General features: G+C 37.7%; 1 protein-coding gene across 2 annotated transcripts in view; it reads right to left on the minus strand.

The window, feature by feature from the left end:
- LOC139444643 (ubiquitin carboxyl-terminal hydrolase 15-like) overlaps positions 1–9,984 on the minus strand; it is a 44,738-nt gene extending 34,754 nt beyond the window's left edge. For both annotated transcript variants that reach the window (XM_071225563.1, XM_071225565.1), the window contains exon 1: positions 9,895–9,984. In XM_071225563.1, the coding sequence (XP_071081664.1) occupies positions 9,895–9,983 (89 nt within the window). In that variant the 5' untranslated portion in view covers position 9,984. The remainder of the gene's footprint in view (positions 1–9,894) is intronic.
- Positions 9,985–18,323: the final 8,339 nt, after the last annotated feature.

Here is an 18,323-nt window from a genome sequence, read left to right on the forward strand (position 1 = left end):
TTTATATTTGTTGTCGGTGGCATCGTGTTGATAACTGCCATCAGCTGTGAAGGCTACAGAACGTGGTTGAATTATTATTTTGAGATCTAAAATTTAAAATGTCATTAAATAAACTTGACCTTGTTTTGTATTACGTTTTTTAACTTGGGGTATATGGCTACAACTGGTAACAGGTAACAAAAAAAGGTTTAAAAGTCATTATAGCGATGCTGACTGCAACATATGTAATACTGATCACAAATAATGCAGTTAAATGTGAAGGTAACTTGAGACTCTCCACATAATCAGAGACCATGTCTTTGACATAATCAATAACATAGAAAGCAAAAACCTTATCATTTCTGATTATTTTTATCAGTACCCAAATAAACCAGAGTGTTTTCAAACAAATAAAGCAAAAACATTACAAAATCTTAAAATAGAAATCTGTCTTTATGGTGAGTGACTGAGTTGGGTTTAACACTGCTTTTAACAGTATTCCAGTTATATCACAGTGTGTCAGCTTAATGTGGGAAGGAAAGCCAGAAGTGATGCAGGTTTCAAACGTTTACCACTACGGTGAAACCCATGAGCATGGGTATGGTGCTGACAAACCTAGAAACATAATTGTGGCGAACCGGGATTTGAACCCACGATCATAGGTTTCTGGTGTGACAAAGGGAGGCAACTCTGCACAGCGAACGGCGGCACCTTAGAAGACTGGGCCATCTATGCCCCCCTGTCTTTAGGAGGATTAATTAGTTTAATATTAATATTGTAAAAAATGTGTCCTGCTTGACCAAGAACAAGCAATCTTATACGCATCGCTTGTAACTGGGGAAAGAGACATTTGACACACAAACACATTGCCTTGTGTGTCTCGACTGCTGGATCAACATGACCAAACACACCTATACCGTACAGTGTTTAATGTGCACCTTTCTCCCATAATGAAAGGCTTAGATCTGTACTCATTGTTTATCAAAGCAAGTCTGCAAATACAGAAGCGCAGTATCAGTCAGACCCACAGATAATCCTACCACGTTTGTCAAGTGTCAAAAAGTGTCTGCTTAAAAAGCATGAAACATCTTCCTGATGTTGAGGAACATGATAAACTGGCCCAACAAGGTTGGATGACCTGGTGATGGAGGAGAGATGAAACGGGGTCAAACGTCACGTTCAAGTTAACTGCACTTTTATAGCTATGTGCATGTGTGTGTGTGTGTGTCTCTGTGTGTGGCTGCTTGTATTTATCTGGACTGTTTTATATCTGTTTTACAGTGCTTGCCCATGGGAGTTCCTGGACATGTTCTGCACTACCGGTAGTATTTAAGTCAAAGACTTCCTAAAAAACCTAGAATATAAACATTTGGGTATATAAACACAAGGACCCCCTGAATTCCATTCTTAATTCAAATACAGTCTTCAGCCCAATAGCTTCTTTTAATGCTAATGCCTGACTTTTGTTCCTTACAGGGTAGTGAAAACACCAGTAACACAACATGACAAGCCAATGGATATTTTCCTACTGAAATGTTTTTTGCATCTCTGTTTGTTCGTTTGTTTGTTTGTTGTTTAACATCACACTCAGCAATATTCCAGCTATATGACGGAGGTAAATAATCAAGTCTGGACCAGATAATCAAGTGATTGACATCATGAGCATTGATCCATGCAATTGGAATAAAATGACATGCATCAACCAAGTCAGCGAGCCTGACCAACCGATCCCTTTAGTTGACTCTTAGGACAAGCATAGTCGCCTTTTACGGCAATCATGGGTTGCTGAGGACCTATTCCACCATGGATCTTCCCGGGCATGTTACAGCTCTGGCTATTCATTTCTACTACCACAACCAAAGGTCTGTTTACAGCGACAATAACAAGCATCATACTATTCATCCGTTCTATTTACACAAAAACCTAAATAATAAAATTATGATCTGGTCAATTGATCTAGAATAATTCCAATATTTACAGTGATGTTAGTTAAGCATCTCACACACATTATCAAAGCGGCGAACTAGGGCTGTAACATTTCACCAATACCTACGCTATCATTGATACTTAGGTTTCTGACACACCTATGTCTGACTGAGTGAGTGAGTTGGGTTTAATGCCGCTTTAAACAGTATTCCAGTTATATCAGGGCGTGTCAGCTTAATGTGGGAGGAAAGCCCGAAGTGATGCAGGTCTCAGACGCTCACTTCAGTGAAACCCACAAGCACGGGTATGGTGCTGACAAACCTAGAAACATAATCGGGGCGAACCGGGTTTCGAACCCACAATCCGGTTTCTGGGATGCCCAAAGGACGCAACTCTGCACAGCGAACCGCGGCGCCTTAGACAACTCAACCATCCATGCCCTCACATGTGTGAGAAACCCATTTGAGATAACTGGTATCAAACATATGTGTGAGATCAAATTTCAGGCCAGTGATTGGCTACTCCATGGTGATGACCTGAGGTCAGATTATGACGGGCTACTTTCCTGATTGTAAGTAATTGATAAATTGCTCGTGATTCACTCGAATGTCCACCTACACTTTTTAGAGTGTTAACCCCCCACCCCTGGATGCCACAGCGACATATAGATAAATCCCCGTGTTTTGAGTTTTCGGACCCTTAACCTTTAGCCTGCTGAATTATTTTCACACTTCTTACCCCTGCCTGCTGGATTAATTTTAGCATAAGGCGCTCTAAAGAGGGTGGGTGATTTCAAACAGTCGGTGCCTCATTAAACAAGGGCCAATTGAAGAAATATTTTGCACATTTATTCCCGATAGAAAACTACACAATTCTATATAAAAATATCCTGGTGTTTTCAATCATACCAAGGTTAAGACCAAAGCGAACACAAAATTTGTAAATTTTCTTGAACTTACCTGAATTGCGTTATTGAAGGTGGTTTGCATTTCATGCTAGGAACCCTCTAATATCGTAACATTTTTGCAAATTGATTTCAATAATCATATCTCCGATATCATAATTTTAATTGAGTAAAAATTCGGGATTTATAATCTGCATATATCAGCGCGATGGTAAATTATGAACCATTTCAGTGAATTTATTATCTAAACGTTAAACAGAAAAATAACTTAATTTTCGAGGTCATCATGTCGGTTGCAGAAATACGAATATTCGGGTTAATCTGACGTGTCATGTTATAAAATTTGCAGGAAACAATTAATGACTTATAAATATTCACTAATCCTAATTTCAAGCGTTTTGGTTGAATATTTACGATATACAGAAATAAACAACCCGTGTCATGATGCTAGTAGACGTCCTAAAATGAAACATGGCGCGCTTCGCCCGACCTCCGCATAACTTATTGCTATTTTAATATCAACAAAGTTTACATTGCCTTTATAAATATAACTTGGCGAAAGTTGACGATCTTCTCAATCGAAGAATGTTTTATTCGTCATATTCCAATAAATATGACGAGAGAAAAATGAAAATAAAGATCGTGAATTCTGACAGCACTATTTCAATTAGTGCAAAGGTCACCGGATGTGATGTCACAGACAGGGGTAGTCTGCTGATAAGCTTTCGAAACAAAACAATTACAGTAAATTTTTAAATAGTTCGCCTATCACATACAGCAAAAATATAAGTCGATACACAGTATCAGTAATCACCACTAACATGAAATAAAAATGTGACTTTGACGATATAATTCGCGTATTAGTTAATCCGTTTGACCTTGCATGCTCCCGTGACCCGGAAACGGTAGACGATAAATCAACATGCCACATGCAAGTTTCTCGGTATCTTTTATTTGAACTTCTGTTGATATTTAAGAATCACCATTCAATGTTGTGAATATAAATGGGACATGATTCATATTTCTGCGATGTACATGCTGATAAGTTTCACTACAACAAGTGTATCCCACGTAATACGTCTATGGATATCGTCGATCAGCAAGATCACCCTCAACAACAGGTGCGCGAAAATGGGGTTGACAAAACGTGTTTCAAAATAACATCCCCGCGTTGCTGAAAATGATAGGGTATATATAAGCAATAAAATTCTACGTACATATTTTCGGTGGTAGTTCCACATTACATTTAGGATAGGTTTCCTTTCGGGAATACATTCATAGATTCTAGTATGATTTTAGAACAGTTTCACGAAGGATTTCTAAATTTATTCCAAAAATATGAAGACCACCATGGTTGCGCATTGATGATAGATTTGTAATTGTTTAATTATTTACAGCTTTTTACAGGTTTTAAAATTTTAAGTTATATTTAATAGTTATTTTTCCCACAATGATGGTGTGTGGGGACAGTAAATATTAGTCTTTGCATCAACACAGTGTAACTGATCAAACTTCAATTATTATCTTTAGTTTAAACATATTTATTCAACAATTATTATCTTGCACTCTGAAAATCAACTATGTGAATAAGTAACTCTCTGATGTCATCATTTTAATTTTAGTATTCCATGAATAATGATTAAATCAGATCCTTAACATATACATACTAAACTCATATGGACATTAATTTTGTGCATTATGTGGTTTGTTTCCAAATAAAACAATTCTGAAATATAATTTAATAGGAATTAATTTAATTTAATTACAGTAACAGTACTTGTAACAGTACATGACATTTTTATTTGTTTAATCACAAGAACCATGGTGGCACATAAGCTGGTAAGTTTGCCATAGGTTTCTTAGAAAATGCTATCTCAGTCTTCTGGTTGGAATGAAAAGAAACATGCCTGTGTACATGTTTACCCTTGCCAGATGTATTTTTTCCAGTCAGCCAATCCATTACTTTTGTTCACCTTATGTGGTCTATTTTATACATACAGGTACTGCTTCCAAACTGTTTTTTCTTTGTATGCAATCACAGTATCACAACTTCCTCAGCTGGTGTGTATAAAAGTTCCCCTGTCATCATGAAAAAAGAATTATAAAGGAAAGTCATATTTTCATTCAAAAACATATCTGTCTTTCCTTGAATACTCTTTGTCTAAGTGCCAGAAATGTAAGTGTCATAAAAAAAATAAAAACAGATTTTCATAAGGACTTTTCTTAGATAGACCTAGATCTAAGTGAAACCATGTGACTAGTTAGGTAGAATTATAACCTTGTAAGCCCTCATTTCTGAGGTGTCCATATTTTTCACATTTTTAGGACTAAACGTGATCCGTGTAGATCTGCCTGTTTTGTTATGTAAAACAAATTCTTGTCTTAAAAAATGAGAAAAGGAATCATTCAGACGAATTTTTTTTATCCCATTGATTCACGAAAATCAGTTGAAATGTACAGTGGTGACTTTTGTACCCAAAATTTCTAGTAATTTGTTACCCAAATGGGTATGTGATTTTGTAGATCTACCTAGAATTATTTCAAAGATATACATTAATTTGGTGTCTTAAACTTAACATAATATCACTTTCCTATCAAAACAATTCATTCTAACTTAGGTTTAACCAACTTAACTGGCCTCTCCTTCAGTGACAAGACGTCAGTTTTCTCTCAAAACTAAACAATCAATTTCAAGGATCAGTCATTATCATATTTGGAACTTGATGAAATATTTTATTATGTGTTCTGTTCATCTACATTAAAACATAAATATAATTATAGATCTATTGTCTTATTTTCTTAGGTACAAATTCACAAAGTATTTTGGGTACAATTTAATTTGTTTTGGGTACAAAATCACACATATATATAAATAGGAGCCTAGAATCTATATATATTTACACTACCTCGTTGTGTACCAAAATGTTATCGGTTCAGAGGACGGGAGGTTCTCAGAAAGTTTTCAACAACATCTTTAATATTTAAATTGTTCTTTTTGTAATGTTAGACCAATAACAATATTATGTTATTATTATGGCATATCAATACGTTGGATCGCTCTCCGTTGCGCTCGTTTATAGAAAATATTTTAAAATTAAAATCATCGAGCGTGAAATCCATTACAGTTTCGGATTTAGACTTACACATTTTATGGCGACAATCACGAAGAAATATGAAACAAATAAGAGTGAAGACTGCTCTCCAGATCAATAAATAGTAAATAGTTGACGAAAAATAGTAAATTATGTATTTTCTTTTGAATTGGAATCTATTTCGGAATTTCTCTATGATAGCTTACCAACTTTTGCATATTTTGCTTCCATGTGTCACATGCGGTACGTGCTTCCGGTTTCAGAAATGATAGCTAAAATTGCAAGTATTTTGATTATTTCTCGTAAAATGCATTATTTTGCTATTGAATGGTTTACCTAGAATGTATATCAGTTCAGATTTTGCGTATCATCCAATATTTGTCATTTTTCGCAGTGTTTGTTGACTTTGTTCGACTCAACAAATCGCGAGTTAGGCCACGCCCAAACGTATTACTGACGTTTGTCGGCTTGGCAATGTGTCGGAAAATTTATCAAACGAAATCATTTGCAAACTCTTTAAAAATGAAATTATTTTTACAAAGATTTATACATGCGTGTCAATAATTCTAGAAAATTAAGTTAGATGTAACAAAATGATTGTAATAGTCTAACGGGATAACTATGCATGTGGAGTTGTTTGTTTACTACCGTTGCCATGATCGTACAAGTTCCATCCAATCGATGATGTTACGATTCAGATTGTTTTTGTTTACAATTAATTACACCGAAAGTTGTTAATTTTTAGAAATAAAGGAACATGAGTGTTTTCCTTTCGTCAGCAAACAAAAAATTATGATCAAATAGGAAAAATGATGAAATTATAAAGAAAATATCGGACTGCATGCCGCTCAACGTGAAGTGCCAAAAGTCAACAATGGCCGTTCCTGGTAGATGTGTGCCGAGAAGTTTGGCCGAAACTTTTTTAACTCGCGATATTTTCTTTTTGAGGTAAATAAATGACTGAACGTTTTGATATTGAGCAAGCTGAGCATTTATGCATGTCATACGTAATTTAAATGTTACGCAAAGCCTTCTTGGTAAATAGATATGGCGAGTTTTATTTTGGGGTGTTGTTATGCTATTCGCCTGTCGAATGGGTTCGACATCAGATGCACGGGGATGGACACCTCTGTCGAATGGGTTCGACGTTAGCGTGCAGAGCTTTAAGAAACATTGCTTATCACAAGATCCGTAAAACATCTCATTCACTTATCAAAGACAGCTTTTTCTAAAAATCAAGCCATCATCTGAGTATTTACAATGTCTGTTGACACCACAACCCTCGTTATAGCGGGAATAATTTAAAATAAACATGGCTGTCTGAAAATATATGATGTTCGAAAACATATGATCCGACGATATATATATATGTCTCTCCTCTTCAACCCTCACTTCGAAGTCGACTAAAATTCAATATCTATCACGAACACTAAAAGTTTCGATTTCTGTGGGAAATTCCCTCTTCTGTGATATCATCCACTGTCATTTTAGACAAAGTAAAATTACTGTGTGTTTAGAAGTCTAAATATCGGACATTTAGTCGAAGGATTGAATTTCAAAAATAGCATATTAGTGATCACGGGAATCTGTTTTTCACCAAAACACCAATGATAATTCTGAAACGTCGCCCATGAAGCTAGAATAGTTAAGTAAGGTATGGAAAATACGCAAACACAAACGCCGAAGTGCAATTTCCCCCAAATTGGATAGTGTTTACAAAATAACGTTTCAGGGATGTCGGTTATCAGACGCCTATTAGATCACGTACATTATAAACTCAGAAAATATTTAGAAGTTATATAATAATATTAATGAGTAACTGGCAGTTTAATGAAGTTTATGAGTTACATTTGAATGTCACATTTTTCAATTTTTATGGACAAATCTAGAACAAACGTATCATAGCATATTCTAAACTCTAAATTCAACTAGCTGTTACAGTTTGGCCAGTTGATATAGTTCAAAATTTGTAATAGGTATCGGTTATGTACAGTCAGAGACCGCATGCATTCTAAATTAAACTAGCTGTTACAGTTTTGCCAATTGAAATAGTTCAAAATTTGTAATAGGTATCAGTTATGCACAGTCAGAGACCGCATGCAGTGTTGCGAGTATGCAACTCACAATTTTTCTTGTGACAGCTTTTGACAAATTAATAAACAATTGTGTATGTTTTTATTGATAGTTACAGGAATGGTAGATAATGTTAGTCAAGCAATATCACATTTTTTATTATTCTTGGAGAAAATAAGAGTTACTAAGGAAGCATCTTGTACACATTCCTTACCAATATTGCGCAAGGTATCCAGTATTCTGTATTCTAGCCGAACACTTAAAATGCTAAATATAACTACTTTTCATTTATCCTGGCTGTCTAGTCTTGTCCATGTACATTATCGCCACATCATGAATTTTATCTCTCGTAATCTTAATAACTTTTGTAATCTTTATAGCAAAAGCACTTGTTCAGCTATGTTTGATAAATCGACCCTTCAGATATGATGTGCGCGTTATCGTAGAGGGCATGGATAGAAAAATGTTTTAAAGTCTGTAAATGTTTATAGCTATCATCATAACAGAACTCATATCAGGGACTCTCATTATTAAACAATGTTACATGTAAATATAGATTCATAAATGACAACGGAAGTTATTTATTACAGTCATGTATGCATGTCTTGTATTTACAATGGGATATCCCAAGGTAAGGTGAATTTATGTTCTGGCGTTTTTGATGCAGAGTCTTATTGACATATTTAACAAGACTGTGTGACCATAGATCATCACATGCATAGTTACAACTGACAAGCCATACACAGGATTCAGCATTAACATACATCTGGAGGAAGGGGTGAGTTTTCCTTGTGAACTGCCACTTTTACTACAGCAGATTAAGGCAGACTAGTGAACAGAGAAAATAATTTCTACCCATGAATAACAAAGTTATTTTTACATATATATTTTGGTATATTTTCCAAAATATGAATCCATTGTTAATCAAATAAAAAACACATTCACAAAGAACATTCTCCTGACCAATTCACAAATAGATTTCAATTCACAAGGAACAACATTCTTGACACTGTTAGCAGCTCTCCCCATATTGCCTAAAACAATAACATTGAACTGGTTGTAATTTGCATAACAGGGCGACAGAGTAGCACACATTTGCACGCAATTGATAAATCATCTGAAAATTTGACTTCCATAAACATTTGTTTATCTATGTTTGCACTGTTCATAGCTTCTTGCTGTACTGAGGAAAACCCTTCAGACCAGGATGCTAAATTGATTTTAAGGAGCTTGAAGCAGAGGCTAATTGGGGACACTTTTAACCAATATCATGAATTTTGAAGACGTAGATTTGATATAATACATCAGGACTGACAACAACAAAATACTTGCTTATCATCACATAACCAAACTAATGCAGTGGCCAATTAAGGTTGGTAAGGTGTGGTGTAATACTAGGCCAATGCGATCCACTTGTTGCCTGAACAACAAACAAAACCAGATCAACCACTTTCGATGGGGACGGTGCCCATACAACATCAGAAACGGCGACATGAAAGAGGTTGTGAATGCCTTTGGCAGACCTGTCACATTTTCAATCACGTGAAAATGCTTCTCTGGACACTCCCGTCGTCGTCGGTAATGTGACAACATTCGCTTACTTTCGATAGACGGCTACACAATTGCCATTTCAAAAACGAAAGTTGACACCTGTGATTTAGATCGTATTCGGAAGAATTTGAAAAACTTGCAGGTAATTGGAACGATACAATGTGAGATCGCAAGGTGATAAATTTGCAGACTATTAGTGTAGATATTTCCGCTGTCAAAACCTTCACCTAATCCCGGTCGTACAAATTTATGAGTCAGCAACGATCACCTCTGAACTGTGACTGTCAAAATGATAATATCTTATGCAAAATTATAACAATATATGGACTGATTATGATGTATAAGGTTTCTATATGTACGAATCCTTACCAAGTTTCGCCTTTTTTAAGGGTCAGTTTCAGTAAATTGCCTATTTCTGACTTCTGAGTCTCACAATCCGGTGGTCCACCTTCCGCCATCTTGGGAAGTCCAATGAATGAATCTGTGGGCGAATGTAACGAGCTATTGGATTGGCTAAATGCTTGATGACGCACAACTGAAAATATCTTTCCTAAGAGGCTGTCGTTGGTTGGACGATGAAATGTTCTATATTTAGCAAGAAATTTCTTGATCGAGATGAGCTGCGAAACTCTATAAATAGTCGTTATCTTACCGTTTGAAATTCACTTGCGTTGACCCAGACTGCCTCAAATGCACGCATCCAAACAGGTGGGATGTATCAACGCCCATCCCCGTTTCAAACGCGACCTGTATCACATGTTTAATATTTATCATAGCCCATACAGCAACAAGTATCTCTTCAAACGGATCATGCAACGTTGATTGCTATAGTTGTTTGCTTGGGCGTAACTGTGTAATTATTAATTCAATTAGTTAGTATTTACTTATTTATGCGGTTATTAATTTCCTCTCATTCCACCATTAAATTTAAATATTTACTGGACTGTTATATTCTGGTAAGTTTTGTGTGCACTATTTTAGAAGAACTCGACGTAAGTAAGTGTAACGAGAGAATGACTGATCCGTACCTTGCATTTAACTCGAGGAGTGTTATGAAAAGAAAGAAGAATTTATGAATTTGTGGAATGTTTAACAATCTTGTCCACAGTCGTAGTATCAAAAGGAGATATATATATATATATATATATACCGTTTCCTTAATGGGTATATATATACATGTAAGACGAAATACGTTTCTCGTAATCAAAGCTACATTTGTGGGATCTCGATCTGTAGCGCATCTGGGGCCAATTGCACAAAACGATCTTAGCGCTAAGACTAAGACTATTGTAAGCCTATGTTAAAGTATGGGAGTTACGATCATCTTAGCGCTAAGATCGCTTTGTGCAAGTGGGTCCTGGAATAAATAACCTTTAAGAGTTGTGTTAAGTTATGGGGAAACTATAGATGGTTCTGACTCCTGCCAAGTCCGTAGTCTAGTGGATAAAGCGTCTGACTGAAGAGCGGGAAGTCGATGGTTCGACCCCCATCCCCCCCCCGACGTTTTTTAATTCATATTTGGTATTCCAAACACGTTTTTTAATTCATATTTGGTATTCCAAACATCCTTGTTACAGAGGGGTAGCAACAAAATACAAAGAAAGTTAAAAAACAGTTGTTTTTTTAGACAAAACAAAGAACAAAGAAGACACGTACAAAGACAAAAAAAACCCAACCCAATTCAACCACACCCTCGAGAATGATCTTTATGTATTTGTATACAGTAAGTACTGTGAAACTTGAAAACAAATTATTTACTATTTTGGATATTTTCAAACAATGAGTGATGCATGGCCCACGTTGTCTAAAACGCTGGTACACAGGTTTTTACTGGAATCATTTTTTTGCAATAAAATATACTGAACCGCAAAAGAAACGTGACCATGGATAGATATATGAGAAACCTTATTTGTCCAAACACTGTAAACATACTTTGAGACATATTAAAAAGATGAAACTTGGCAAAAGAGATCATCAAGGTTGAAATTAAAGTGCCAAATGTTCTTAAACTGAAACACAACACTAGTCTCTGAGACAATGACATCACAAGTCAGTATCTCGTGTGTCCGTCATGTGCATTGATGTCTATACATGGAATGGATGAGGCGGTTGATGAAGGCCATGGGCACTTGAGCCCACACTGAGGAACGCCTGACGCAGTTCAGCTGCAGTTGTCGGCCTTGGTAGGACGTCATTCAGCCGTCTTTGAAATGAAGGAAGTCTCTTGTTGCTCTCGCAGTGTGGGCACGGTCGTTACCATGCTGAAACTCGTGGTTGCGGCGACGTGCCAAATGAGGTATGGCGTGTGGTCTCAAGACTTGATCAATGTACCGAGCTGCTGTGACACCATTGCCTCTCAATCTTTATTTCAAGTACTGAAAAGGCCAAAGGCCTATAGTACATATATACATACAGTAGCAATGGGTGCAATAGGAATTATTTATATCGTAACAAAATATCACATCTATAATGCAGAGGATCTGATGTTCATTGCATGATATATACATTGAAAGATATTTTGTGACTGTTTCTTTTTGAGATAACATGAGGATATAAAATTTGTCTATTCTAGGATTCAGATAAAAATATTTATGTATGTATTTTTTTCTGATATTTGCATACAATGGACAGACTAGCAAAAAATGGTATTCATCTTCTATCTCTTGACAATATTTACACAATCTGTTTTCCCTTGGTATCGCTAAATGTCTACCTTTTTCTATTAGAAGGTCATGAGAACTACACCTGAAACGGGATAGTGCTGTTCGGAATTTCTTAACATTTATATCCAAAATATATTTTTCGGTCAAAATGAATGATTTAAAACAGGTGTAATGCTTTAACTTATTGTGTAAACCCATTGCCTCTCCCTGGACCGATGTTCTGGAAGATCCTTTGTGCAAGACCAATTCCACCCCACATCATGATGCCCACCCCATGAGTCCCTCTCAACAACATAAGTATCCGAATAACGTTCCCCACGGCGTCGCCATACTCTCTCTCTGCGATCTGCTGTTGAGATACAGTAACGGCTCTCGTCTGAGAAGAGGACTCTTCTCCACTGCTGGCGGCGCCAATGCTGGTGCTGTGTTGCCCTCTGAAGACGGTCCCGGCGATGCCATGGTGTTAGAATGGGTCCTCGTAGTCGCCGTTGCGGTGGAAGTGTCTGCTCGTCAATCGTCGACGCACGGTGTCCGCACTAATGTGTTGCTGGTGTGTCCGCATGGTCTGTCGAGCAGTTTCCACAGCAGTGACAAAGCGATCTTGAAGATGCTGTCGCACAATCTGACGATCCTGACGTCGGGTGGTGACCCTTGGTCTTCCACTACGTGGTCGCTCATCTGTAGTATTGGTGGTCTGGTACCGTTGCTGGAGCCTGTATATGGTCCTCACGTGGACTTGAAATGCATTGGCTACTTGCCTGGCGGTTTGTCCAGCTTGCAATCAGCTTGGTGTTGCTGATTTCTTGTCAATCTTAGCAATTCACTAACGAATGAATGTTATCATTCATAAATTGTGAATCCAATTATATCTCTAATGTTGGTTTGTTGTTTAACGCCGCACTCAGCAATATTCTAGCTCTGTGACGGATGTCTGTAAATAATCGAGTCTGGACCAGACAGTCCAGTGATTGACATCAAGGAAATCGATCCCCTCATTTGGGATACGATGATATGCATCAACCAAGTCAGCGAGCCTCATCACCCGATTCCGTTAGTCGCCTCTTGCAACAAGCATAGTCGCCTTTTACGGCAATCACTGGTTGCTGAAGACCTTTTGCTATGTCACAGGGACAGAAACAGTTTTTATCAGAGATTGACGAGGCTCCAGTATATTCTCAAAAACGTGTTCTAGTTCACGGGGTACTAAGTTAAGATGGTTTCAGTACAGACTTATTCAAATAATTTTAACCATTAATTCTTCCCTAGTTAAAATTACAGTTACAAATTGTGATCTTTGTTATTTTTGCTATCTAAATATAAACCCAATATCCCATCATTTTTGGGAAAGTGAAATTGTTAAATCATACTGCATGGGCAAGTTTTTTAAAGTGAATTTCCGGTTGATGTCATGTCTACAGGACGTTAACAGATGGTACTTGTTGTTCCCTTGCCTGAAGTTCGGTTTGGGGGGGGGAGAGATAAAACTGGTCTCGGAGAGCAGTAATCTTGAACGCCTTGTTAAACATTCATTCTACAATTAGCCACATTTAATACTACTGTAAATTACATTTTATTCCACTGTAAGCTGAATATATTCTACATTCTACAATAATCTAGTTATACCCTACAGCAGGTTGCATTTATTGTACAATTACCTAGAATTATTTTATTATAAGCTACATTTATTCTACTATAAGATGCATTTTATTCTACTGTAAGCTGCATTTTATCCTACTGTAAGTTATATTTCTTCCACTGTATAGTAAGCTACACATATTCTACAAAAATATACTTTAATTCAACTATAAGGTACCTTCTCTTCTACATAAGCTAAATTTATTGTACAATAAGTTACATCTTTTCTATAATAATCTTTTATATTCTACTGTTATTTAAATTTTATTGTACTGTAACCTGCTTTTATTCCAGCATAAGCGCATTCTCGAGTTAGCTACATATTCTACTGTAAAGTGTGTTTTTTATTCCACTAAAAGCTACATCTTTTTCTACCACGAATCTACAATGTAAATATTCTACAACGAGCTATAATTATTGTACTATAATCTACATTTCGTTCTACTGTAAGCTATCTTTATTTAACACTGAGCTTTAAGTATTATACAAAGAGCTACATTCTATCCTACCGTCAGCTACATTTTATTCTACTGTATGCTACATTTATTGTTCTGGATGCTGCATATATTCTTCACTGAGTTACATTTTGTTCTACTGTAAGCTATATTTATCCTACAATAAGCTATGTTTATTCTACAACGATCTACATTATATTCTACTGTAAGCTACATTTATTCTTCAGTGAGATACATTTTATTCTACTGTGAGCTACATTTTATTCTACTGTTAGCTTTGTTTATTCTCCAAGGAGCGACATTTTATTTTACCGTATGCTATATGTATTCTACAATAAGCTATGTTTATTCTCCTATGAGCTATATTTATTCTACTGTAAGCTACATTTATTCTACAATAAGCTATATTTGTTCTACAACGAACTCCATTATATTTTACTGTAAGATATATTTATTCTACAATGAGCTACATATTATTTTACTGTAAGCTACATTTATTCTCCAATAAGTTATGTTTATTCTCAAATGAGTTACATTTTATTCTACTGTAAGTTTTATTCATTCTACAATAAGTTATGTTTGTTCTCCTATGAGCTATATTTATTCTACTGTAAGCTACATTTATTCTACAATAAGCTATATTTGTTCTACAACGAACTCCATTATATTTTACTGTAAGATATATTTATTCTACAATGAGCTACATTTTATTTTACTGTAAGTTTTATTTATTCTACAATAAGTTATGTTTGTTCTCCTATGAGCTATATTTATTCTACTGTAAGCTACATTTATTCTACAATAAGCTATATTTGTTCTACAACGAACTCCATTATATTTTACTGTAAGCTATATTTATTCTACAATGAGCTACATTTTATTTTACTGTAAGTTTTATTCATTCTACAATAAGTTATGTTTATTCTCAAATGAGTTACATTTTATTTTACTGTAAGTTACATATATTCTACTGTAAGCTGCACTTATTCTACAATTAGCCACTTTCATTGACAAGTGTCTATTTGAGTATAACATGGGTCTATGGAAGTATGACAAGGGTCTATGTGAGTATGACAAGGGTCTATGTGAATATGACAAGGGTCTATGTAAGTTTGACAAGGGTCTATGTGAGAATGTCAAGGGTCTATGTGAGTATGTCAAGGGTCTGTGAGTATGACAAGGGTCTATATGAATATGACAAGGGTCTATGTGAGTTTGACAAGGGTCTATATGAATATGACAAGGGTCTATATGAATATGACAAGGGTCTATGCGAGTATGGCGTGGGTCTATATGAATATGACAAGGGTCTTTGTGAATATGAAATGACTGAAGTGAGTGAGTGAGTGAGTATGGTTTAACGCCGTTTTTAGCAATATTCCAGCAATATCAGGGCGGGGGACACCAGAAATGGGCTTCACACGTTGTACCCATGTCGGGAATCGAACCGGGTCTTCGGCGTGACGAGCGAACGCCTTAACCACTTGGCTACCCGACCGCCCCACAAGGACTGAAGAAAGCGACAAAACCTTTTCCATAATCACAAGACATATCTACTCTGTACGATTCCTACTAAATCATAAATAATGTTTCAACTTGTGACGATACCGGAGTAAAACACCTTAAACGGGAGGAAGCGCTTGTAAAATCATAAAGCAGATGTTTACAATTGCAATTGAGCCTAAATTCCGTTGGACAGTTTTGAAATGCCACAAAAAGGCATTATCATCAATCAACCGATTTTAACAAAACTTTGGACATATAACCTGTGATGATATTTTTCATATTTTTGTTCCTCCATGTCCTGTAACATGGTCCTTGGTGAGCATGGCAGAACCCCTCTAGAACACCATGACATGTCCTGTAACATGGTCCTTGTTGGTAGTGGCAGAACCCCTCTAGAACACAATGACATGTCCTGTAACATGGTCCTTGTTGGTAGTGGCAGAACCGCTCTAGAACACAATGACATGTCCTGTAACATGGTCCTTGGTGAGCATGGCAGAACCCCTCTAGAACACCATGACATGTCCTGTAACATGGTCCTTGTTGGTAGTGGCAGAACCCCTCTAGAACACCATGACATGTCCTGTAACATGGTCCTTGTTGGTAGTGGCAGAACCCCTCTAGAACACAATGACATGTCCTGTAACATGGTCCTTGGTGAGCATGGCAGAACCCCTCTAGAACACCATGACATGTCCTGTAACATGGTCCTTGTTGGTAGTGGCAGAACCCCTCTAGAACACCATGACATGTCCTGTAACATGGTCCTTGTTGGTAGTGGCAGAACCCCTCTAGAACACAATGACATGTCCTGTAACATGGTCCTTGTTGGTAGTGGCAGAACCCCTCTAGAACACCATGACATGTCCTGTAACATGGTCCTTGTTGGTAGTGGCAGAACCCCTCTAGAACACCATGACATGTCCTGTAACATGGTCCTTGTTGGTAGTGGCAGAACCCCTCTAGAACACCATGACATGTCCTGTAACATGGTCCTTGGTGAGCATGGCAGAACCCCTCTAGAACACCATGACATGTCCTGTAACATGGTCCTTGTTGGTAGTGGCAGAACCCCTCTAGAACACCATGACATGTCCTGTAACATGGTCCTTGTTGGTAGTGGCAGAACCCCTCTAGAACACCATGACATGTCCTGTAACATGGTCCTTGTTTGTAGTGGCAGAACCCCTCTAGAACACCATGACATGTCCTGTAACATGGTCCTTGTTGGTAGTGGCAGAACCCCTCTAGAACACAATGACATGTCCTGTAACATGGTCCTTGGTGAGCATGGCAGAACCCCTCTAGAACACAATGACATGTCCTGTAACATGGTCCTTGGTGAGCATGGCAGAACCCCTCTAGAACACAATGACATGTCCTGTAACATGGTCCTTGTTGGTAGTGGCAGAACCCCTCTAGAACACCATGACATGTCCTGTAACATGGTCCTTGTTGGTAGTGGCAGAACCCCTCTAGAACACAATGACATGTCCTGTAACATGGTCCTTGGTGAGCATGGCAGAACCCCTCTAGAACACCATGACATGTCCTGTAACATGGTCCTTGGTGAGCATGGCAGAACCCCTCTAGAACACAATGACATGTCCTGTAACATGGTCCTTGGTGAGCATGACAGAACCCCTCTAGAACACTATGACATGTCCTGTAACATGGTCCTTGGTGAGCATGGCAGAACCCCTCTAGAACACAATGACATATCCTGTAACATGGTCCTTGGTGGGCGTGGCAGAACCCCTCTAGAACACTATGACATGTCCTGTAACATGGTCCTTGGTGAGCATGGCAGAACCCCTCTAGAACACAATGGCATGTCCTGTAACATGGTCCTTGGTGAGCATGGCAGAACCCCTCTAGAACACTATGACATGTCCTGTAACATGGTCCTTGGTGAGCATGGCAGAACCCCTCTAGAACACAATGACATGTCCTGTAACATGGTCCTTGGTGAGCATGGCAGAACCCCTCTAGAACACTATGACATGTCCTGTAACATGGTCTTTGGTGAGCATGGCAGAACCCCTCTAGAACACAATGACATGTCCTGTAACATGGTCCTTGGTGAGCATGGCAGAACCCCTCTAGAACACAATGACATGTCCTGTAACATGGTCCTTGGTGAGCATGGCAGAACCCCCCTAGAACACTATGACATGTCCTGTAACATGGTCCTTGGTGAGCATGGCAGAACCCCTCTAGAACACAATGACATGTCCTGTAACATGGTCCTTGGTGAGCATGGCAGAACCCCTCTAGAACACTATGACATGTCCTGTAACATGGTCCTTGGTGAGCATGGCAGAACCCCTCTAGAACACAATGACATGTCCTGTAACATGGTCCTTGGTAAGCATGGCAGAACCCCTCTAGAACACTATGACATGTCCTGTAACATGGTCCTTGGTGGGCGTGGCAGAATCCCTCTAGAACACTATGACATGTCCTGTAACATGGTCCTTGGTGAGCATGGCAGAACCCCTCTAGAACTTTATGACATGTCCTGTAACATGGTCCTTGG

This window comes from Haliotis cracherodii, unplaced genomic scaffold (assembly GCF_022045235.1).
Source record: "Haliotis cracherodii isolate W230 unplaced genomic scaffold, xgHalCrac1.p SCAF_6, whole genome shotgun sequence".
In the NCBI taxonomy this organism is placed as follows: domain Eukaryota; kingdom Metazoa; phylum Mollusca; class Gastropoda; order Lepetellida; family Haliotidae; genus Haliotis; species Haliotis cracherodii.